Source organism: Phoenix dactylifera, chromosome 16 (assembly GCF_009389715.1).
Source record: "Phoenix dactylifera cultivar Barhee BC4 chromosome 16, palm_55x_up_171113_PBpolish2nd_filt_p, whole genome shotgun sequence".
Classification (NCBI taxonomy): domain Eukaryota; kingdom Viridiplantae; phylum Streptophyta; class Magnoliopsida; order Arecales; family Arecaceae; genus Phoenix; species Phoenix dactylifera.
The window spans coordinates 4,785,246-4,802,203 of record NC_052407.1 but is presented as its reverse complement, the minus strand read 5'-3'; the positions used below and the strand labels follow the sequence as shown (position 1 = coordinate 4,802,203).

General features: G+C 36.9%; 2 protein-coding genes across 2 annotated transcripts; both read left to right on the top strand.

The window, feature by feature from the left end:
• The first annotated feature begins 482 nt into the window (after window positions 1–482).
• On the top strand, window positions 483–923 carry LOC103713664 (pathogenesis-related protein PRMS-like). Its single transcript, XM_008800670.4, has one exon. It carries the CDS (start codon window positions 483–485, stop codon window positions 921–923), a length of 441 nt encoding a protein of 146 aa, XP_008798892.2.
• An 8,643-nt stretch (window positions 924–9,566) lies between these two features.
• LOC103713663 (pathogenesis-related protein PR-1 type-like) lies at window positions 9,567–10,665 on the top strand. Its single transcript, XM_008800668.4, has one exon. It carries the CDS (start codon window positions 9,877–9,879, stop codon window positions 10,375–10,377), a length of 501 nt encoding a protein of 166 aa, XP_008798890.2. The 5' UTR covers window positions 9,567–9,876; the 3' UTR covers window positions 10,378–10,665.
• The last annotated feature ends 6,293 nt before the right edge of the window (window positions 10,666–16,958 follow it).

Below are 16,958 nucleotides of genomic sequence, written 5' to 3'. Positions count from 1 at the left end.
GCGCTTATTGCTTGTTTGACTAACCAACAGTTGTAGAATTTCATAGATAAAACGTGAACTCGTCAACCAATGAAATAGAGAACATTTCCAGAGTGCTCACAATAATATCTTCGAAAGTTCAATTTATTTTTTTTTTCTTTTTTGATTCTCACATGTGTATATATGCCCGTTCTAAGTAATAAATTTATCCCCCCATCAAAAAAAAAAAAAAACAAAAGTTCGTGACATCAGTTTGCTTGGTCCACTTTTTTATGCTTTAAACAAACTTATCTTTGCTGCGGCCGGAGAATATCTAGGTTTCGAGTTTGGTAGAGAGAAGCACGAAGAGTTTACACGACTCTTCTCTAAAATTTTACGGAGCGGCGCTGAACAACATGATTAACCTCGCACACAACTTGCTATAAATAACCCGACTCCCGGGCTTCTCAGGTATCACATGAACACGTTCTTCCTTTCTCGACAACAAAGAGAAGAACAAGCTCATGGAGTTCCCAAAAAATCTCGCCCTAGTTCTAGCAATAACAAGCGTCATCTGCCTCGCCATTCCCAATCCATCGCTTGCCGATGACTCCCCCAGCGATTACCTCAATCCCCATAACATGGCCCGAAAGGATGCCAAGGTGGATCCGCTGTATTGGAACAAAGAACTGGCACACTACGCCGAGCAGAGCGCCGGCAACTGCGGCCGCGGATCCTACAACAGCCACTATGGCGTGAACGTGTACAAGGACCGCCATGCCACCGCGTATGACGCAGTGAAAGAATGGACGAAGTGCAAACATGGGGATTGCAGTGATGACTACAAGCAGGTGGTGTGGCCTCACACCAAGTGGCTCGGATGCGCACATCACCCTTGCCATGATCACAATGGTGAGTACTACTTCATCGTCTGCTACTATGACCCTCCAGCCTCCAAGCACTGAAGAAGGAACTCGTCCATATGAGGCGATGCACGCGTCTGAAAATCCCTCTTGATTAGCCGCTGTTCCTGGTGTTAGCTATTGGAATAAGCCACCGTGGCGTGGTGTTTGGTTGTTGTGCCATGTAGTTGATCCCATCTTGATGGGATAATGCTTCGTTGTCGTCGCTTACCGTATTTATTGTTGTAATGCTTTGTGTGTTCTCCTTTGTGGCGGACACCTCGGCTTGTGTCAATTTGTGCTCTTAATAAAATTATGTGGTATTGTGTCTGTTTGTGCTGCTAAATAGAACTATGTGGCATTGTGTCGATTTGTGCTCTTAAACGAAATTATGTGCCATGCGGATTTTCTTAAGAATGCATGGCTATCTAATTAGTTTACTACACTAATTACATATGCATGTATATACAATAAAAATAACAATATATGAGTCAATGATGTTATAAATAGAGAAGACACATTGCATGTTAAATTTTTAATTTCATAGTTTGCACAAGAATAATCCAGAAATTTATGCATTGCGTTATAAAGAAGTTTCAATAGATATTTGCGCGCCCATTTTTAATGATACAAGCAATTTATTAATATTCAAAATAATTTTTCTACAACACTACTTTGTAAGATTTGATCTAGCATCCTCAATCTAAGAGTCCCAAACTCTTCAAATCTAATTACAAGAAGCAAAAATCTAATTATAAACCCCACAATCAACAAGTGGTCAATACAATTGGAGCTCATACTACTTTGTTCCCTAATCCACATGAACCATCCGAATCCGCTCTAATATTTTTATAGTAACTTAGGACCTCACTCAAAAATATTACTTGCTTAATAGATGCAAATAGAAGGATTTATAATTTCTATTGATATAGTAACATAATTTTGAATCCGTTTTGTTTGAATTGGTACTTTCTTCATCATGATTATTAGAAAGAGACCTTTGCATTTTGGATTTTTTGCCTTTTTCTATTAAAAAATATTTAAAATATCAAATAAGAGGTGTTAAGCTTTTTATTTTTTTGGCATCGAGTAATTTTTTCACAACAAACGAAACAAGAAAAAAAAATGATGTGGCCAAAATCAAGGCCTACCAATCATAATTTGGCATAAGGCATGGTAAGAACAAGTTTTAGTTGGATAATCAAAATAAGAAAACCCAACAAGTAGCTTTCTACTTGCTTTAGAACTTTGAAAAGTCCAAGCCAAGGAATACCCATCTATAAAATAGGGGCCCAGGTTGCTAGATATTCATCACATATTATTCTATATCATGGCCTTTCCTCTTTCCTCTTGTTGATCAAAGTTCTATCTAACATAGACATTGGAGGCCCTCCTGGTCGGATCAGACCTGATGACCTCTGTTGTTCTTTTTTTCCTTGAGTGTAGGTTGAAACTAGTAAAAAAATATAAGAATATCTAGAACAAATACATTACGCAATATAAATAATGGAACTTTAAAAGATGTCACTATAAATAGTTGTTAACATGATATGTAGATACAGCCACTTTGGAAAATTAAATTCTCGTCACTACTGCCCCATAAAAATAAAGTATTAAGCATCATATCAACCGCAAAACCTGCCTGAGCTGCAATCAATAGACTATCTAGATAGATGCTTTTTCTAAATAAATAAATCAAAGGTAATAACAATTAAAATTAGTAATGTAAAAGTACACAAAAAAATTAGTTGAGCTCCATACCACAATAATTGTATTATGCAACATAGATATCATCATCTACTCCCACTACCTATATGATTTAGAATAAACTTATTAATATTGGCAAAAAAGCGTGAGGGATTTGAATGCTAAGTAAGGAAACAAACTAATTAAAGTTACATGTTATTACATTTTGATGTGAAAGTAGGACTAAAAAATATAGTCAAAACTTGAATGGTGCTCGTCGTCACCATGGCTGTTCATTACCGAAGATTAGGCAATGGAGCTCACCTTTCTTTTCTTCCCAACTCCCTTTCTTCCCTTCTATCTTTATAGTGCACCACTCGCCTAATTTCTGCCGAAAAAGAAAACCATTCTTTGTTCCATTGTTCAATCTTCTCCACTCCACTATTTGGTCGAATGGTGCTATTCCTTTCCATTCTGGCCACCTCTTCTCGGTGCCCTGCAGCCGATGCTGGATCCCTAGCCATCGCCGAGCGGGCTAGAGCTTGTATAAATCTAAGCACTTTTTAAAATCGGACACTCTATTTTCTTGATTTTTCAGATCTTTCATTGACCAATCACCGTCCTCTTCCACTACTCGTTGCTGCCATTAAAGCAGTGGACTGCAACCCTCCAACCACCTCTATGCTTCAACAAGAAGTCCTTCTCTTCACTATTTTGAGGAAGCTACAAAAGCCCTATCCAAGACCTCGTTTTCTTCCTCAAGTAGTTCCACAAGTTCCGTAAAGATCCTCTACCTTAATTTTGTGAACCCTAGGTTGTGTTCCATGATTCGACTCAAGCTCTAGGATGTGGCCCTCTGATCAAACCAGTTTCTAGTTGTTGGGCTCAACCCTGCATTAGGATGTTGGCATTTAGGACTTTAAGTTAAAGATTTATCATGATTGAATTCTAATGGAGATGTAATTTTGAATATTATGTGTTGAAGACGATTCTCATTTCTCATAGTCAGTTTAGTTACTGATCGTCTTGCAAGGTATAAGTAATGCATCAATTTCTAAATTTTTCAGTAAATTATATAATATATAATAGATATTTAGTCATAATATATGTGATTTGTGAATTTGATGGATTAGTGTTTTTATTACTAAATAATGTCTTATTCTGAATATTATATGAATCATAATCGAAGTAATATTTTTGTTATGAATTATGCTTATCATTTATTGAATGATTCCGATATCTTATGGTTTATGTATCATTTGATTTAGCATATAAAATATGTTTTTGTGAAAAAAAGCTTTCATACGAAATTGTTTAGGACTCGCCAACTGACTGTGCTGAGGACCCGCAAACGGAGGTTAAATGTTGGTACTTGAGATGTCCTGGAGGATTTTCGCCATAAAACGGCATAGAAAGAAGGACATTGTAGCATGAAAACGGCTCTGCCACAAGGGTGATGCGGTCATAGTCTATGGATGATGGGTTGGTCGAGATGTTTTGCAAGATTGAACTCATGAATATAAACTTAAATTTTGAGAAAGATTGGCGTTACATGCACGAGAAAGGGTAATGTATTAAACCTCTCTGGTACAATATATAGTACATATCTAGCGCAAATCTGGATAGTTTAATACATAAAATCTTTGTTAAAATAATAATTATAATTGCAACAAGAAAGAGATAATATATCAAGTAAGATTTTTTGAATTAGTAAAAAGTGGAAGGAGGGTGGGGGGGCTCCTCTGCCACTGAGGGTGGAAGAGCCAGGGGTAGCATTAGTGCTGATGGCTTAGGTTAGGAGATTTTTGGAGGAATGGGAAAAGTTCAGAGGCTCACACATTTAAAAGCCTAGAGAGCGTAACATTAACGTGATGGGGCTATGTTGAGTAGCCTTTAGTGAGATTAAAATCAATAAGAAATAATCAGGAGGAAGGAATCAAATTAATTTTTTTGAATAAATTATTCAAATACATATTTGGATATTAAAGATACTTGAGACCAAACATGACCAATATAACTAATCATTTGCACTTATATATAATATGTCCAAGAGAACTTATGCTTCATGCATTTAACCAAGAGGATGTGATTATTAAAGGGGAAAAAAAGAATAAAGCATTGTTACACTTTAATCCTGAAAGACCTAGCATAACCAAAGCATATGGTTTTGTGCTATCAAAAAAGTATATGACTGTGGTCTTCAGAGCTGGCCACATTGTGAGACCAAGCACAAAATGGGCCATATTGGACTAAAGTCGGCAGGGCAAACTGACTTCAATCCAATTTGCATAGAAGAAATAGACCAGAGGATTGCGATCGTGATCCTCTACTCTGCCTTCCTAGGGATAATGGGGGAGGGATCCGCGGCAACCCTACGACAGCTCCGCAGTAGCCCCACGGCCGCCGATCACGTCTAACCGCCGTGAGAATCGCGGCGGTGAATGGCCCATGATTTTCTTAGGAAGCTCAATAAAAATCCGTCATCCCTCTGCCATTGACCTATTGCCGAGCTCTCTCCTCCCTTTCCTTCCTCTCCTCCCTTTTTCTTCTCCTTCTCCTGTGGCCAACATGCCACCCCAGCCGAGCACCTTTCTAAGTCCTCTCTTATTGCTCTGCTCCATTTGATTCTTTCTGTTTCGAGCGCCACCTCCACCAGTCACCACCAATTGAGCAGCTGTGGCCAAGGCCCTTTTTCTCCATCGATGCACCGATAAGCCTCTTGCCCTGTTCCTCTAGTTGAAGCTAATGGAGAAGTTTTTCTTTTTCCCTGTTTTGGGCCAAACTAAGAACAATCTCGAATTTCCTCCTTCTCACCAGCCATTGCAGCTGCCACTGGCCGCCACTACTGTCGGCTGGCTGTCGACCGGACAACGTTCTCCGGCCACCCAGGTCCAACTTCTCCTCCCTCTCTTCCTTCTCTTCTCCCTGTTCAAAGGGATGAAGAACACCATTTTGGAACATGATTGGCCCTTGTTCATCCAATGTGGGCCTAGTGCATTCATTTTGGGTTGTGTTGGGCCTAGTTCATCCAATTTTGGGTCGTGTTCGTCCATTTCAGACCATACCCATTTTGGGCCTAGTTCACCCTGTTTGGAGACATTACTTATATGGTGAATGTTGTAAGGTGTACATTGATCACAAAAGTTTAAAATATCTTTTTACTTAGAACGAACTCAATATAAGACAGAAAAGATGGTTGGAGTTGCTTAAAGATTATGATTTATCTATACATTACCATCCAAAAAAAGCTAATGTCGTGGTTGATGCACTGAGTGAAAAATTTATGGATAATGTTGTTGTTTTACTCACCTCTCAGAGGAGCATTTTGGAAGATCTGGGGACAACAAAAATTTAAGTATGTTGGCATGATCTTGATATACATTTGGCTAACTTGTGTGTCCAACCTACCTTAATAGATGACCCCCCAGTTGCAAAAAATTAGAAATGATGTTGAAGCAGGTTCTCAGACAGAGTTTAGAGTGCATGAGGATGGATCATTGAGATTTAGGAACAGAATTTGAATTCTAAATGATTCTAAGTTATAAATAGAAATTATGAAAGATGTTCATAGCACCGAATATATAGTGCATCCTAGGAGTACTAAGATGCATAAGAATTTGAAGAATATATTTTGGTGGAATAATATAAAGAGAGAAATTGCACAGTTTGTGTCATGATGTCTGACTTGTCATCAGATTAAGGTAGAACATCAAAGACCGGCTGGATTGTTGCATCCTCTTCTGATTCTTGAATGAAAGTGAAAACATATTACAATAGATATCATCTCTGAGTTGCCTCGTACTCCTAAGGGTCATGATGCTATATAGGTGATTGTAGAGTCAGAAGAGTTTAAAGCAAGAATGATATTTGAAAAGTTTGCAGAACTCTATATTGAGTAGATAATGAGGTTGCATGGGGTACCTGTATCCATTGTTTCTAATAGGCACTCATGGTTTGTATCTCATTTTTGAGATAGTCTGCATAAAGCTTTGGGGACCACTCAATTTCAGTACAACTTTTCACTCTTAAACAGATGGCTAGTCAAAAAGAACAATTCAAATTTTGGAGAATATGCTGAGAGCTTGTGCGACTGATATGAGAGATCTTGGGACTACCACTTTTCTTTGGTTGAGTTTGCATATAACAATAGCTGCTAGAAAGTATTCAAATGGCCCCTTATGAGGCTTTTTATGGAAGAAAGTGCAGATCTCCTATATGTTGGAATGATATAGGCGAAAAAAAAACTTATGGGTCCCGAGATTATTCAACAAATAGGAGAGAAAATCCAGCTAATCAAAGAACTCGTCCAGATAGCTTAGAGTAAACAAAAAAATTATGCAGATAATAGAAGGCAAGAATTGGAATTCAGATGGGAGATCATGTATTTTTAAAAGTGTCTCCTACTAAAGGGGTAATACAATTTGAAATTCATGAAAAACTCAGTCCACGTTATGTGAGACCCTTTGTGATTCTGAAAAGAGTTGGAGCTGCTGCATATAGATTGGCACTTTCATCTGCACGATTTGGATTCATAATGTATTCCATATTTTCATGTTATGTATGTTACAGATGTAGGCCATATGGTAGAAATGACTCCTTTGTAGCTCAGAGAAGACTTGACATATGATGAGCAACCTGTACATGTGGTTGATAGAAAAGAACAAGTATTAAGAATATTTTTGTTAATAAGAGAAGGTGAATATTGTTGATTCTTAGGTTAATCATGATATGACTATATTATCTCTCTGATAGATTCTTCTATTATTGGTATGCTAAAAAAAATTTGAATGACTAGGGTGAGTTGATCATTGATTAAATATGATCTAAATTTTTAAGTATCCAAATAAGTCATGTGTTAATTATTCTCTCTTTATGATTTATAAATTTAAGCTAAATTTAAAACCTTGATACATATCGAATCACAGTATCAATACTTTGCCTTCTCGGACTTGCTCTTATGATTTGATGCCAATCATTTTTGAGATAGACTATTATTGTCTAATGCAAATCATTATATGTTCATTTTGGGAATCACATTCCTAGCCACATAATGGTTTGACTCTAAGGTTGGCCATTATTTTTTATGGGATCAGCACTCTACCATAACAAATATATGAAATCTATTTCATCTCAAGTTCTATATCAAATACAATTAATTTTATTCATCTTATTGTGAAATGATCCCAATCCAATCTGGAGCGAACTTGCATAAAGAAAATGATTTCAATCTTAGATTTTAGTTAATCACTTAACTAGTGCTAATCCTGCTAATTTATATAAAATTTTTGATATTGATCCGAAGTTACCTATCACACCAATTTTGATCGAGGAGAATGAGATCTTAGATTTATGTTACTCAATGGGTTGAGTATCTCTAAATTTGGAAGATCTGGATTCTTCAAATTTCGATGACGAAATTTTTCTAAGTCGGCAGGCAGAGCCAATTGACCTCAGTTCAATTCAAATAAAAGAAGCAAAATAGAGGATCACGATTGCAATCTTCTGCTCTGCTTTTCTTGGAGTAACAAGGGTGGGATCCGCGACAGCCCCACGACAGCTCCGCAGCAGCTAGAAACCTAAATATCTAGCTAGAAATAAGAAATGCGAGCCCAATGAAATAAGAATTACTATTCCACATATTTTTTACATATTGGAAAAGGTTAATTTTCAGCCATGCTCCTTCTGAATGGGCAAATATCGAAAACCTAAATATTCCAGCGGGTACAAACTAAATATCATAGCCAAACAAAAATAATAGTCATTATTGTAGTTCTTTATTATCTATAGTTGTAAATAGTGAGCAAGAACAGAAGGTAGTGCTATATAAATGACTTTATTTCTATATATACCGATATATAATATTTTTATAATGTTTTATACTTCTTGTACAAATATATAAAGACATAATTGTGAATGTAATAATTAATACAGAGGATTAAATTTTACAAGCATGGGCAGTTTGAAATACAGTTGTCATGTTCATTATATAATGTTACCAGTAGTTGTCATGTTCATTACATAATGTTACCAGTAGTTTTCACAATATCTTGGGCTAAAATCGTAGTGTGATGATGGTGGCTTGAAGCTCTAATTATCGTTCTAAATTTTAGTTCTACGTAATGGCACATTGTGTCCACATGCTTTTTTGTAAGCTATTATTTAATATTTCGATATTTGTTTAGTGCCTTGACCTGAAGGTCAATTAATCTAGCCACCCCCGGCTCACCTAATCTAGTTGAAATATTTGGTGAGGCCAACTAACTCCACTTTTCCAACCTAATCCAGCAAAGTTGACCTAAATAAAATAAATAAGTATGTTTTCAATAGAAGTGAAAGTGGATTAGATATAAATTATTTTCGTGTCCAAGTCTATCTAGATATGAATAAAAATTCGAGCATCCAGATAATATATGTATCTATATTGATATCCATATCTGTGAAAAAAAGGGATATAGATATAACAGACAACTACGGATCTGTATCCAAGTATCCTGTTTTATTTATAATCTTATTTAATTTTATATAACACTCTTGAACTTCTAAAAAAAATATGACCATATTGATATACTATTAATTTGATTTACCATTCATTTATTAATTAATATCTTGGATTCTATGATCATAAAATTTAATTAGATATTTTCAGTATATGATTTGTATCCATATCCATTTAAAATAAATATAAATATATATTTTTGCATTTAAATATTATCTGTATCCATAATCTATATTTGTATTCGTCAAAGAAAATAAATATAGATATGGATCATTAGTATTCGATCTGTAACCCATCTGGTTTCAATCCTAGCTCTTTAACGATGATTGAAAAAAAAAGGAAATTGAACCTCAGTTTTTATGACATATAGTTTTATTTTCATTACAATATAAAACAGATATTTCTTTTAAAAGCTGGAGATCCCAGGACCCAAAGCCTCTCTCATGCATCCTTTCTTACTACTTTCTTCCACGCCTCTTCAACCGATGCACCACTTTTTAAAGGCACGTAGATCATAGGGGTGGCCGCCTATCCAGGCACGGATCCTCGATATTTTCCCGTGCATATATGGTTGCTGGCTGCGCTTTCACCAGGTCCGGATTATTAGTTCCCTTATATCCACCAACCTATAGACATATATCCCAGTACGCAAGGCTCTCCAGTTGTTCATAGACAAATCCTTTCTCCTTTTATAAATACACTTCTAGTGGCTGCTGCTTATTCTAAGCAAGCGCGGACTTCTAAGCATCCCTCAACTATAAATACCCCGATCTCCCACATACGAAGCAAAGCATTACGAAAGATTTTAGAGCCCAAGACTGCGAGGTGAAAGCCATGGGATCATCAAGCCTAATCTCTTTCTTCTGCGCCACGGTTCTAGTAATGGCACACGCCACCCTTGCCCAAAACTCCCCCGACGACTTTGTAAATGCCCACAACGCCGCCCGGGAGGCTGTTGGCGTTGGCCCGGTGTCATGGAACACCACAGTGGCGTCCTACGCCGAGGACTATGCCAACCAACGGAAGGGTGACTGTCAGCTAATTCACTCGGATTCCATCTCCTACGGCTACGGGGAGAACCTCTTCATCGGGGGTGGGCCGGACTTCACGGCCAAGAATGCCGTGGACCTGTGGGTGGGAGAGAAACAGTACTATGACTACGATAGCAACTCGTGCTCAGCACCGCCAGGCCAATCGTGCGGGCACTACACTCAGGTGGTGTGGAGAGACTCCACTGGCATCGGGTGCGCCCGGATACAGTGCGACAGCAGCGGCACCTTCATCACTTGCAACTATTCCCCACCTGGCAACGTCGAAAGGAAGCGTCCGTACTGAAAGAGGGCTCTCTTCAGAGTGCCACCAGTAGTAGTATATGATTCTATAGAATAAGGCCTGCTGTGAAGGTGACCTGAAGTTGCTGCAGGAATAACGAAGTGGAAGAATAAAAATTATTGCAGAGGGAGATGCACTGTGTTTGTATTTCATGTCGCAGTATGTACTCAGTACCAGTTTGTGGTGACCTTTCTTTTCAGCTCCCTTGTGTTTATTCCAGTGTGGAAAGTTGGAAATAATTCTGAATTTGTAACAAGGTTTTCATGTCCTAGCTTTGCTCTCAGTTAGATCTGTTCGCGACCGTGCCAGATCGGTTTTAGGCAGGGCTCAGCCTACGTTATAACTTGATATAATCAGGCTCGAGCTTGGTGTGTTTTGGTCTAAGCCTTCGGCCTAATTTTCAAGCCTGACACCACTGCTTATTTGAGCTTCGGATTTCGAGCCAGCCCTTACGCTTCATAAATTTTTCTTTTTAATTTAAAAAATATTAAAAAAAAAACTTCAAAAGATTTGTTGCCCCGAAGTACCTTGACCCATTGGGGCGGTAGGCGTGCCTCCCAACTTGCAAAGCGACCCACTCCATGTTCCCACCATAATCATCCACTGGTCATCCCCTAATCAACTTGCCGGGCTTAACATACAGATCCCGATTCATCCGAAAAGTTTCAGACTTGTTTTATATCTTAAACAACTATAAAAAATTAAAAAATAAAATAACTTATCCTGTTGCAGCCGGAGAATACATAATTTTTATTTTTAAAAAAATGCATGATGTCAGACACCCAAAACTCCACGTAAGTGGCTCTGTAACTTTTCTGTGATTTATTATTCACTACAAAAAAAAGTCGTTTTGGAGGCTTTTTAGAGCATGTACCGATGTTTATAAGCGTCGGTAATTTTGGTGTCGACGCTTTCAAAAGCATTGCAAAATCGTCGGGTAGCTGGGAATGGAAACTTTTTTCGCCGACGCTTTAAAAAAGCATCGGTAAAAACTAAAGCTTTACCAATGCTTATAAGCGACAGCTTATTTTGGAGCCCGGCGATGCTAAGTGTCGGCGGAAACCGAAGATAGGCCGACGCTTTTAAGCGTCGTCTAAGTTAGGCTCCCGCTGACGCTTTAGAGAAAGCGTCGGTATCTTCCGACTTTATTGTCTTTAGTTTCCGACGACGCTTTTTAGCATCGTCTAAGTCGGGCTTCCGCCGATGTTTTAGAGAAAGTGTCGGTATCTTCCGAGGCTATTTAGAAGCGTCGGTAAATTTTGGCGCGCCAGCCAAATTGCTGATATTTCTCCCTAGCATCGGCAGTTGGGTGTCGAAAATTTGTGCTTTTCCTATAGTGATTTGTATGTGTTATCAGCTAAGGATTTTGGTGTCACTAAAAATACTTATATATTTCATTAAATAGTACCAAAATGTTGGGACATATAATCTACATATATAAAATGCTAACTAGAAGGCATGTTATTCTGATTTCTTAACCCTATATACATTATCAAGATGTATCCAGTGCATAGCTGATGTGGACTAAACATATGATCATACGGATCCATATACACTCCTCTATTTAAATCCTAACATCCTTACCATGTTAACGGTTTACAAGCATTCAAATTTAAGCACAATTACCATAGATCTAATGCCAAACACTGCAACCAACTCATGGTCAACCCAAATAGACTCGTGCTATAGTATCTCCTAGTCTATCTGACACATGGGTCGGACTTGCTCTAATATTATTTGTAACAACTCCGAATTTTAACCAAAAAAGCTAGTTGGAAGGTAGTATTCAAGTTTTTTGGCTCTATATAAGTATCCAAGAACTAGATAATGTATAGCCAATATGGGCTAACCATACGCCCGCATGGTACTCATATGAGATCTTAGGTACTTGTGTAATGCCAATGAATGAAATTAACACATTCCAACGAGCTTTTTTGGAAAAGGTCCTGGGTTGTCACCCATAATGTCCGATCAGACTTGAATAGTGTATCATTGGGTGAATTATTACCGAGAGCATCCCCCAGATATTTTCTCATAATTTTTACTTTTGTAGCGTCACCACTTCAGACAAGCTATCAACAGTTCCATGTGTGTCTCGGATTGCACAAATCCTATTGTAAGTTCATGTAGGACAGCTATGCCGTAGAAAGTTCTCGCTGTGGCTTCATTTTTCGTCCCCCCCCCCCCCCCCCCCCCCCCCCCCCCCCCCCCCCCCCCCCCCCCTTTTTTTTCCACTGTCACATTTCGAAATTCCGAAGGAGCACCATTATGAGAACTCAATGTGTGGAAATCACAATCTTAATCACAAGTCTCAATTTAATCTCTAATTCTCTAGAAGAGAACTAGAGATTACATTTCCATATGGTAGTGAAACTAAACCGCTTCCAGCTATTATTTCAGATGTAATATCGCATGATCTTTCCTAATATTATATCTCTTATATCTTCTTAGAACTAATTTGAAAATGCTTCACAATCCTCCTCTTCATGAACCTAAATGATATTAAACTTCTAAAATACTATAGTTAGTAAATTGGGTGGACAAGTCTTCGATGGCCTAGGCCGTCTAGAGATCAATGCACTTCAAAGATAATAATTCAAAAATATAGTATGCATAATGAGAATTTAGATAATGTCTAAAAATATATATATCAAGAAAGATCTCTTAAGTTAGTAGAAAGCACCAACTTGCCGTTTTCAATACTTATTTTTACCTCCATAACGCTACATGTTGAAAAACGTGGGCTGCCAAAACAAACAATTGCCTTTTAAATTGATGATGCTACCAATTCAATTGTTTAAAATATGCAAGCAAAACTTAATAACCAAATGGGAAGTTCTGACTTGTTTATATTCAATACTAACTCATTGGTTGATCTTATCCTCCATGGTCCTACAATGCAAAATATACATAGGCAACAAGAGCAGTTTTCTTTTTTAAAACATTGAGTCAGCAATAGAATTATTAGAAGAAATATAAATAAAATTAGTAAGTATGCATAAAGTACCGACATGTTATTGTCCAAACAATTTCAGAAACTAGATCTCATCATGCACCATCTTACATGATGCAAAAAAATATAAGATAGCTAAGACGATTATTTATTATTAGAAACGTAAATGTCTATGAGTAGAGCATATCTTCATTTAAATCTGGTTAGATCTAAATCAGATAGTAGGGATCCCATATTGATGACAATGTTGTTAGATGTAATCCACTATGCCTAAACTAATTATATACCAAAAATCATATGAGTTGGAGACTTCTAGTCTATGCATCAAGTGGTCAAAAAATTTAACAGTTTACAATATGTAACAATATATATTATTTTCGACTGCTTGATACATAGGCTCAGAATCTATAAATTACATATTTTTGGTATGTAAACAGTGTATAAGAAGTAGATTATATTCAATTGCTCACATCATCGATATGAAACTTCCATCATTAAATCTAAACCTGAGTGAATCGTTGTAGATCTCTCTCTCTTTATATGTTTGTCTGTACAAATGTGTGTGTGTGTGTATATATATATGTATGTATGTATGTAGGTACATCATATGTATGTATGCATGTACATGCGTATATATGTAAGTATGCCCATGTACATATATGTATATCTATGTATGTATTTATGTATATTGAGAAATAGAAAAGGATTCTTCAATCAAAGATGGTAGACCTACTTAAGTCTAAAATCAACAATGAGGCATTCGAACTAAATATCCGCACTATTAATCATAATTTATATACCTAAAATTACAAAGAACTGAAAATCATGTATTTTGATAGTGTCATGCCTCTGACCCGAGATCGCAAGCTGGGGGTCGCGGCATCCGCTACACACTCATAAGGAACTCTCTCCACGAGCATATAAAGCATCTCATCATGATATCATAATCAAGCAACAAAAATAATTTAAATAATAATATTCAAATTCTATTTAAATGACAAAATTAAAAGTTTTACAAAATCAATCATATTTCAAAATCTTACATCAACTCTAAAATAAAATCTACTATAAATAAAGATGTCAAAATTTTGTCACTATTCACTCTCCCATGATAAATCTTCAAGTCAAGCTAATTCTTCAGATCTATAAAAACTAGTAAGAAATTGTATGATGAGCTATACAGCCTAGTAAGTAATAAATGCTTTAGCAAAATAAATCAGACAATAACTTAAATAAATTATAGATAATAAGCATATGAATTTCATCAATTTAAAGCCAAATCTAGATATGCAACATTATCAAATATTACACATACCAAATTTTTAATTTTTCTCAAAATTTAAATGTCATTCATAAATCAATTTCTTTCAAATCATTAAAATCAAATCGAAGGCCCAAAACTATGATCACATCAAAGTACCACCGCATAACTCCTAATGGTAAGGTATTGAAATACCAACGTATAACCACCACTGGCAGGGTATCAACGTGCCAACGTATAACCCCCATTAGTAGGGTATTAAAGTAGCAACGTACAATCCCCACTGGTAGGGTATCGAATGTCAATATACAACCTCCATTGACAGGGTATCGAAATAAAGCACAAGAACAAAAAAGCACAAGAACAAAATTACTGTGCAGTATACTCCAAGACTCCCTTCTTGTTTTTTTTTTGGTTTTATGTGTGTGTGTGTGTGTGTGTGTGTGTGTGTGAGAGAGAGAGAGAGAGAGAGAGAGAGAGAGAGAGAGAGAGAGAATTTAAAAAGAACATGAAAATAAGCTATTTTGTGGTCCCTTTGGAAAATGACTTTCATTCGGGCAGATGGCAATGGCGCCTCTTGACGTAACTAAACAAATATGGCCTCTACGTGTTGCTAAGCTTCTATTTAAGCCAATATTGTACTGACAATTTCAGGCTCAACACTGGAGTAGGTCCTCTTAATTGTTGTAGGTAATAGGTCAAGCATTGAATTGCAATCCACCTCAATTTAGGGCCTACATATGACAGGCACATCAAGTATTGGTTCTTCATATAAGCTGGTTTGGAGTGATGATGCCTCTTCCTATTTGCAAAAATGAAAAAATGTTGTTCGAAATGTGCAATTGGCCAAGAATCATACAATATTAAAGAAAAACGTATATATAATAATAAATCATCATGCATCAAATTCATAAATCAGAAATAATTCGAGCCATAAAATATTTATAATTTACAGATAAATCTATAAAAAGGGTTATATTAGTTACCTTACAAATGCAATCAAACTAATAGGTCAAGTTAATTCTGAAAATTCTTCTCAGAGCCTTAGTTCGATGAGGTGGTCAAGTGGCTCCTTCCAGCGGCGAATCAAGGGAGAAGATTGGAGGAGCTTAGAATTAGTGGCTCAAACTCGGATGAACTCGATGGAGAAGGAAGGGTTCCTTAAATAGTTGATCTCGGCCTTATCTGGCCAGACTCTAGATCACGATGAACTTTCGATCTTCATCGCGATCAGGAAGGAGGAAGACTCTCGGCTTTATCTAACAAAAGCAGTAGGTTTGACTAATATTTGAATTAAATAATAAATAAAAATAAATACTGAAACTAGATTAATACCTATCACTAACACATCAGAAGCTTGTGCATCTTGCTATGTGAGAGCATAAACCCTTCCTTGGGTCCAGAGCTTCTGACTTCTATCCTTATTTTGTTCAGTTGTTTGGGCAAGTTGATTCTCTTTCCTTTGTGGACATTTAGTTATTTTGTGGCTCTTCTGACCACAACTAAAGCACGTACCAATGTTCTAGCGGCAATCCTTCTCTACATGAGCTTTACCATATCTAGATCATTTGTTGCCATCCGACTGCCGAGCGTTATGTTTGCTAATCTCTTGTTTGAACTCTCGGTATTTCTGTTACTCTATCCTTACCATCAAGTAATTTTTTCACAACAAACAAAACAAGAAAAAAAATTATGTGGCCAAAATCAAGGCCTACCAATCATAATTTGGCGCATGGCACAGTAAGAACTAGTTTTAGTTGGACTCATATTTCTAGGCTAATCAAAATAAGAAAACCCAATAGGTAGCTTTCTACTTGCTTTAGCACTTTGGAAAGTCCAGGCCCAGTGGGACAAGGAATACCCATCTATAAAAGAGGGGCCCAAGTTGCTAGATATTCATCAATTTTGGACCCAAACTCTACCCAATAGAAAATTAGGTCGGGTCAGTTCGTGTCCACAGCTACAATTTTTGACCCAACGGATCATTCGGATCGGGTCAGATCCATATATAAACCAGTCCTAACCCAAAAAAAATTCGGGTCCAGTTCGGATCTGGGTCGTTTGGTCCTCATATAATTTTAAAAAAAAATATTTTCAGATATTTTTAATAATATGAGAACATAAAAAGTTTCAGAGTTTGTCTGATTTGAAGAATAATTTTTCTCTCTGTTTCTGAAATAAGAGAATAGGTGGACTCTACCTAAATATTGCTTTTGCGGTATTCAAAACTTGTGGAAAGAAGAATATGCGTTTCTAAACTCATGTAGATACTTTCTGGGAGAAAGGTAAGTCCGTAAGTTAGACTATCCTAATAAGACTACAGAAAGCAGTGCAATTCCACTACTTCAGAGAAAACCAGCAAAATTTTCA

What these genes read in the sequence shown, in the direction of transcription:
- LOC103713664 (XM_008800670.4), top strand. Translation starts at nt 483, where the DNA reads ATGGAGTTCCCAAAAAATCTCGCCCTAGTTCTAGCAATAACAAGCGTC.
- LOC103713663 (XM_008800668.4), top strand. Translation starts at nt 9,877, where the DNA reads ATGGGATCATCAAGCCTAATCTCTTTCTTCTGCGCCACGGTTCTAGTA.